The sequence below is a fragment of the Penaeus monodon genome, chromosome 10 (assembly GCF_015228065.2).
Source record: "Penaeus monodon isolate SGIC_2016 chromosome 10, NSTDA_Pmon_1, whole genome shotgun sequence".
NCBI lineage: Eukaryota > Metazoa > Arthropoda > Malacostraca > Decapoda > Penaeidae > Penaeus > Penaeus monodon.
The window spans coordinates 48917441-48924940 of NC_051395.1; the positions used below are offsets into that span (position 1 = coordinate 48917441).

Genomic DNA, 7500 nt, shown 5'->3' on the forward strand with positions numbered 1-7500 from the left:
ATCATTATCATTATTACTATCATCGTTGCTATTCTTATTACTAACACTATTATAATCCTTATTGTTGTTATCATCATATCATAAGGATTATAAGTAGTAGGAATAGTTTTAGTAGTAATATTAGTAAAAGTAGTTTAGTGATGCTTGTAAAATATGTATGAAGCATTTTGGTTTTTCACCTTCAGTACGTGATTAAGTGTGTTTTATATATCACACCAGAATAGGCTTACATCGAGCGTGAAGCCAGCGTAGAGAAAAAATACAACTTTAAAAACCTTTATGGAAAACGAAAGAAAACTGAAAACGACAAACGCTGTCTGAGAAATAACAACAGTATAATCGCTTAATTTAAGAAAATCCTCCCGGGAGTCTCAACAGAAGAAGCGAGGTGGAAATACTGAAGAGTGGGTGAGAGTGCTGAGTGAGGCGACTTATAAAAGAGGAGGTCGACGGGCATCTTGTATCATTACGGTTTCGAAACCGATCCTGATAACACACAAGTAGGTTTAGAGGCTCTTAAAGACGATTTTACACACACTTATCTTTCTTTCTCTCTCTTTTGCACTTATCACTTTTATTGGGTCCTAACTGTTATTGCTTTTCCAGCCGTAGTCATATAGTTTCTACAGACAGTATAGAATTATTCTGACAGATGTGGGATAGTCATAAATGATTAAAAAATATATGAACCGAATCTACCCAGAATGCGCGGCGCCGTTGTGGTCATCCTCCTGGTGGCGATGGTTGTGAGCCTTCAGCTGACTTTCGCCGAAAACTTGCAGTACCCAGAGCGTGAGGCAAGTGCTAAAGTTTGGCCAATATGATGTACTGCATAAAAAGAAATGATTTAGACTGTGACATTCAATACTGACATCAGTGCTTACCAATGAATATTTGCTATTCTATGCCATGACCAACAGATGGTGTCCGAATTGGCGGCGCAGATCCTGCAAGTGGCTCAGGAACCCTCGGCCTTCGTCGCGGGACCTCACAAGCGCAACTCGGAGCTGATCAACTCCCTCCTGGGGATCCCCAAGGTCATGAACGACGCTGGGAGGCGATAAACAATGAAGGGAAAACTACGTGCTACAGAAAGGTAAGAATCGCTGAATCAGCGTTAGCAGCAATAAGTGTTTACAATGATAATAGGAATAATGACAACTGCTAATGCTAGAAAACTCTAAAGGCTTAAGTAGGTGATATTATCGCTAATTCCTAACAATAAAAGATCTTTGGCTAACATGAAATAAGAGGAAAAGAAACAGCTATTTCAGTTTTTCCAACTAATGCCACTATCTTACCCACTTTCAGAATACCTTTGCCATGACGACGCCGGCTTCCTCCACGCTTCCTCCTTGATAGTATAAATGTTGCAACATTAACCCAATATAACTTTGCCAATATATTTATTAATATACACTGGAGTTTTGTTGGAATCAACCTTATTTAACTATTTACATACTTATAGTTAGAGTCAAATATACAATAGACTGTCATCAAACTTGAATTTTGACATTAATTCCTTACTAGGAAGTACATTCCTCCTCATGTCACGCGACGCATCTGTTCATTGAAATCAAATGAAAACTGACAAACGAAAGTGAATATACTGTTCCATAGATATGAACATACATGGTCACGAATACGTTCGTAGAAACTCAGATAGATGGCAACACGTAACCTGTGTGTATTTACAATATATATATGTATGTATATATACATTATATATATATATATATATATATATATATATATAATATATAATATATATATATATATATATATAAATATATATAAATATATATATGAATATATAAATATATATAAATACATAAATATATATGAATACATTAATATATATATATATATATATATATATATATATATATATATATATATATATATATATATATATTGCTGGACATCATATTTGTAACACCAATAGTAAAATACATTTTTTTTTTTTCAATCAAAGAGGCCATATTAAGAAAAAAAAAGAGCATAGTGTGTTGTGTTTCACAAATTGTGGGACGGAATGTAAATAGGTTATTGTGACCAGGCAAGCATATATTTTTTTATTAGAACAATTACACACTTAACGTATTGGTGATTCTTCATACATCAGTATTTTTTTACTTCCTTCACTGAGGAATAATATGCAGTGTTATGGATGGACATCAAAGGGGCGGGGGGGGCAGCAGCAAGAAAATCCGACATTCTAAGGGAATATTTTTACTCTTTTCAGCCTCCAACAGTCATCCAACGCGCGTATAAGCTATTTGCAATAGGTTTAACACGTACATTATATCTATTGCAGGCAAAGTCCAAAATGCAAAGGATTTGATGACTAGTATTGTGAATGTGTGTGTAAGTATAAAGTCTGCTATTCAGCTGGTGTTTGCACATTGAGCGGCTAAAATTTGAGTTTAAAGTAACACTTTTCTTTTTTGGCGGGGGGGGGGTTGTTCAGATGTAGATGATGATATTGCACATTACTGTCGTCAGACTTCTGCACCTGCTTATGAAGAATGGTATCACTGACATAAGTTAATATACCTGTCATTCCTGTGTTCGTAGGAGTGATACTTTCTAGTGTCGGTTTTTCTTTTAGTGGCAGATGTGAAGGGCTCTTGTAAACAGATAATGTCAGCATTGTTATGGATATAGAAAAGCAAGTCATTAATTCTACGGTTGACACCACGTATATTCCATGAAAGAAAAGTCATTGTTTTCTTGTCCCCCATCACACCCTATGATTAGCTGATTGGTCAAATCTATGTTTGATGAAACCCTTTGGTCTGCATGTCTTGCATAGCATTACATATCTGTGTTTATTTGCACAGATTCTGTGCATTTTCCTTATATCGTGACATGAGGTTTTGCAGTTCCACAGAGTTTGTGATCTGAATAACTCAATTTTCGGCCCAAATCGGACTCCCACCTTACGCAGCATTGCCTTCGTCAAGGTCAGCTCTAAATGCGTGGAGCAAGAGTTGGTAACAATCTCTTCATAGTCACACACACAGAAAGGGTAAGAATCTTTATCCTGCTGCTTTACAGTAATCTCTTTTCAGTGATCTGGATACTGTTCGATACAAAATTCTGTGATATAAATCTCACATGGCAGGATACCAATAAATGCAGCATTATAATTGCTGTTTTCTAAGCTGGAACTGAAGTCTTGGGTTGAAGTTTTGGGCCGAAGCCCTCCGCAGGAACTAGCTTAAAAATCCGCATATATATATATATATGTGTGTGTGTGTGTATACACACACATTTATATATTGTGCGTGTATAAATGTATGTATGGATGTGAATGTGTGCATGTTCTCGCCTGTCTATGATCATATCAATGTATTCATATGTCCTTATGTCTATACAACAATTTATCTACATTATGTTATCACTTTTAAGATGATTTTGACACGCAGCTGCGTCACTTCATGATGAGAGGAAGAACAGCACTGTACTTCCTGGTAAGAAATTAAAAGTTTGACAATATATTGTATATTTGCCTCATGCCATAAGTATGTATCTAGTTAGGTAAGGTTGTTTCTAACGCAAAATTCTTGTCAGTGTATGTCAGAGAATATATTGGTAAAAAAAATGCATTGCGTTAATGTTGCAACATTTATTTTATCAAGGAGGACATATCTGATGAGCACAATGAGTGGAAGACGTCGGCGTCGTCATGGCCAGGGCCTTCTGAAAGGGGAAGACAGTAGCATTAGTTAAAAAGAATTTCGAAATTACTGTTTCCTATTCTTCTGACTTATATTGTTTCTAATTTCAGGTTCACCAATGCACCTTTATGTATAGTGCTATGCGACATCCCCTGTTTCAGCCTACAGTACATATATTTCTTGTTTGAAAAGATGAATCCGAACGAGAATGAGACTGTACCAGAAAGTCAATAGATTTTCTTTTCATCTTCTTCCGGCGTCGTTCATGACCTTGGGGATCCCCAGGAGGGAGTTGATCAGCTCCGAGTTGCGCTTGTGAGGTCCCGCGACGAAGGCCGAGGGTCCCTGGGACACTCGTAGGATCTGCGCCGCCAACTCGGACACAGTCTGTTGATCACGTCATAAAATATCAAAGATTTAGTGGTCCCGTCACATAAAAGTAAACATTGTCTAACACGCTTTCAGTTTTAGATTTCACGCTTTGCAAAAAAAAATAATAATAATAATAATAATAAATAAATAAATAAAAAATATATATATATATACTGTGCATCACATGGGCCAAACTTTAGCACTTGCCTCACGCTCTGGGTACTGCAAGTTGACGGCGAGTGTCAGCTGAAGGCTCACAGCCATCACCACCAGGAGGACGACCACAACGGCGCTGCGCATTCTGGGTAGAATCGGATGATATTTTATCTATTTGGTATAAACTATCCCACATATGTCAAAATTATTCAAAATGACCTGTAGAAACTATCTGACTACGACTTGACAAGCAATAACAGTTATGACCTAGTACAATTTATAAAAGATATGAGCGAGAGAAAAATAAATAAATAATGTCTTCAAAATCGTTTTTTTAAAGCCTCCAAACCTACTTGTGTGTTATCAGGATTGGTTTCGAAGCTGTAATGATACAAGATATGAACTAAAGGGGGGGGAGAGGAGGAGGATTCCTTAGGTTAAGGAGGGGAAGGGAAGCTATGTAGCTGGCTACCTAGAAATGATACAAGATGCCCGTCGACCTCCTCTTTTATAGGTCGCCTCTCCCTCAGCGACTCGCCCACTCTTACTCATTTCCACCTCGATTCTTCTGTTGAGACACCCGCGAGTTTATCAGTCGTGAGGATTTTCTTAAAGGTCGTTGTTATTTTGTTATTTTTGAGACAGCATTTGTCGTTTAAAGTTCATTGCATATTCCAAAATGGGTTTATAGTTGATTATCGCATTCTTTTCCATATTTTACCACGAAAACTACTTTGACATGACTCCATTGAAGGTCTATTCTACTGTCACATATGAAATGTTCTTTTCAAAGACGCATCCAATCACTTGCTAAAGATAATAATGGAAAGAATCAAGAACTTCATACACATATTACAAGCATCACCAAAATAGTCTTATTGACCAAGATGTCTAAAAGGTTGGTTTAAAATGTATTTTGTTCATCAACTAAAACATTCCTTTTCTTTCTTTGCTTCTCTAAAGCTTCATCTTTCACATATATATAACACAAACACACGCACACACCCATACACACACCGTATATATGTGTGTGACACACGGGTGTGTGTATATGTGTGTGTTTATAAATCTGCATGTCCATGTGTGTGTGTGCTGTAGTGGTAGACAGGCGATGGAAGTAAGAGTATCACTTTTAGACACTATGAAAGGTCAAGCTTTAGAGAGAAAAAGAGTGAGGAAAGAAAAAAAAGATTTTTAACAAATGAACAAATCACTATTAAAGCCAACCTTTTGAACATTTTGGTCATCTGTGAGTTAGGGTTACTAAATTAATGTTGAAAATGTAATTATCATTATCATTATTACTGATATCATCGTTGCTATTCTTATTACTACCACTATTATAATCATTATTGTTGTTATCACCATATAAGGAATTTTAGTATGAATAGTTTTAGTAGTAATAGTAGTAAAAGTAGTTTAGTGATGTTTGTAAAATATGTATCAAGCATCTTGTTTTCTCCCCTATCACCTTCAGTACGTGATTAGGTGTGTTTCCACGTTTTATATATCACAGCAGAATAGGCTTACATAGGGCGTGAAACCAGCGTAGAGAAAAAACTACAACTTTAAAACTTTTTTGGAAAATGAAAGAAAACTTAAAACGACAAACGCTGTCTGAGACATAACAGTATAATTGTTTAATGCAAGGAAATACGCGGGAGTCTCAACAGAAGAAGCGAGGTGGAAATGAAGAAGAGTGGGCGAGTCGCCGAAGGTGAGGCGACATATATAAGAGGAGGTCGACGGGCATCTTGTATCATTACGGCTTTAAAACCGATCCTGATAACACACAAGTAGATTTCAGAGTTCTTAAAGACAATATCAGAGCCACTAATCATAATTTTTTTTCTTTAAAATATATCTTATGGGCTTTATTGACTCATAAATGTTATTGTCAATCAAGTCATGTTTCATATTGTTTTTGCAGACCATCAAAAATAGTTTTGATAGTTCTAGACTAATCATACAAAATAGATAAGAAATTAATTGAATCTACCCAGAATGCGCAGCGCCGTTGTGGTCGTCTTCCTGGTAGCGATGGCTGTGAGCCTTCAGCTGACACTCGCCGTCAACTTGCAGTACCCAGAGCGTGAAGTAAGTGCTAAAGTTTGGCCGATGTGATGCATAGCATAAAAATATATTTAGCAGAATATGTCATATAAAAGAGACAGAGTGTTAGACAATTCAATGTTTACGGAAGCACTAAATCTTTGAAATTTTATGGCGTGACCAACAGACGGTGTCCGAGTTGGCGGCGCAGATCCTGCGTGTGGCTCAGGGACCCTCGGCCTTCGTCGCGGGACCTCACAAGCGCAACTCGGAGCTGATCAACTCCCTCCTGGGGATTCCCAAGGTCATGAACGACGCCGGAAGGAGATGAAAAGGAAATCTATTGACTTTCTGGTACAGTCTCATTCTCGTTCGGATTCATCTTTTCAAACAAGAAATATATGTATTGTAGGCTGAAATCCACTGGGTGGCCAAACCAGCCCAAAAGTCATTGCTGGTCCCAAGCCCGGATAAAATAGAGAGAATGATTACCTAAAAATGTAACACCGGCACTCTCCGTGGAAAGGAACTGGGGACCCTACCACGTACTCACTCCAAGAGCATTACAACATGAAAACTACAATTAAGTATCATGCTGTGACCACGGCGGCTCAGACATGAACCTACCATTAAAAGAAGAAGGCTGAAATAGGGGATGTCGCATAGCACTATACATAAAGGTGCATTGGTGAATTTGAAATTAGAAACAATATAAGCTAGAAGAATAGGAAACAGTAATTTCGAAATTCTTTTGAACTAATGCTATTGTCTTCCCCTTTCAGAAGGCCCTGGCCATGGCGACGCCGACGTCTTCCACACATTGCGCTCATCAGATATATCCTCCTCGATAAAATAAATGTTGCAACATTAACGCGATGTAATTTTTTTACCAATCTATTCACTGACATACACTGACAAGAATTTTGTGTTGGAAACAACCCTACATAATTATGGCATGAGGCAAATATACAATATATTATCAAACCTTTAATTTCTTTCACACTGTTGTTCTTCCTTATATCATGAAGTGACGCAGCTGCTTGTCAAAATCATCTGGAAAGGGATAACATAATGTAGATATACTGCTGCATAGACATAAGGACATATATATGTCTATGAATACATAGACCATAGAAAGGCGGGGACACGCACGACATTCGCATCCATACAAACATACATTTACATACACAATATATATGTGTGTGTGTATACATATCTATAATATATATACATATAT

At 37.2% G+C, this 7500-nt stretch overlaps 2 protein-coding genes and 1 long non-coding RNA gene across 3 annotated transcripts; 2 read left to right on the plus strand and 1 right to left on the minus strand.

Annotated features, from left to right (window-relative positions):
- The first annotated feature begins 479 nt into the window (after positions 1-479).
- On the plus strand, positions 480-1419 carry LOC119578104 (pigment-dispersing hormone type 1-like). Its single transcript, XM_037925836.1, has 4 exons — positions 480-500; positions 704-797; positions 921-1096; positions 1312-1419. The coding sequence occupies exons 2-3, from the start codon at positions 705-707 to the stop codon at positions 1062-1064; spliced, it is 237 nt and encodes a 78-aa protein (XP_037781764.1). The 5' UTR covers positions 480-500; position 704; the 3' UTR covers positions 1065-1096; positions 1312-1419.
- Positions 1420-3611: 2192 nt separating this feature from the next.
- On the minus strand, positions 3612-4064 carry LOC119578109. Its single transcript, XR_005229183.1, has 2 exons — positions 3904-4064; positions 3612-3705 (listed from the first exon to the last, which is right to left on the minus strand). It is a non-coding gene; the product is annotated as an uncharacterized LOC119578109 (long non-coding RNA).
- A 1921-nt stretch (positions 4065-5985) lies between these two features.
- LOC119578103 (pigment-dispersing hormone type 1-like) lies at positions 5986-7137 on the plus strand. The gene is made up of 4 exons (XM_037925834.1): positions 5986-6007; positions 6215-6308; positions 6451-6617; positions 7046-7137. Exons 2-3 carry the CDS (start codon positions 6216-6218, stop codon positions 6592-6594), a joined length of 237 nt encoding a protein of 78 aa, XP_037781762.1. The 5' UTR covers positions 5986-6007; position 6215; the 3' UTR covers positions 6595-6617; positions 7046-7137.
- The last annotated feature ends 363 nt before the right edge of the window (positions 7138-7500 follow it).

Coding starts and splice junctions, on each gene's coding strand:
- LOC119578103 (XM_037925834.1), top strand. CDS start 6,216: ATGCGCAGCGCCGTTGTGGTCGTCTTCCTGGTAGCGATGGCTGTGAGC. Junction 6,309..6,450: donor TGCAGTACCCAGAGCGTGAA/GTAAGTGCTAAA, acceptor CGTGACCAACAG/ACGGTGTCCGAGTTGGCGGC.
- LOC119578104 (XM_037925836.1), top strand. CDS start 705: ATGCGCGGCGCCGTTGTGGTCATCCTCCTGGTGGCGATGGTTGTGAGC. Junction 798..920: donor TGCAGTACCCAGAGCGTGAG/GCAAGTGCTAAA, acceptor CATGACCAACAG/ATGGTGTCCGAATTGGCGGC.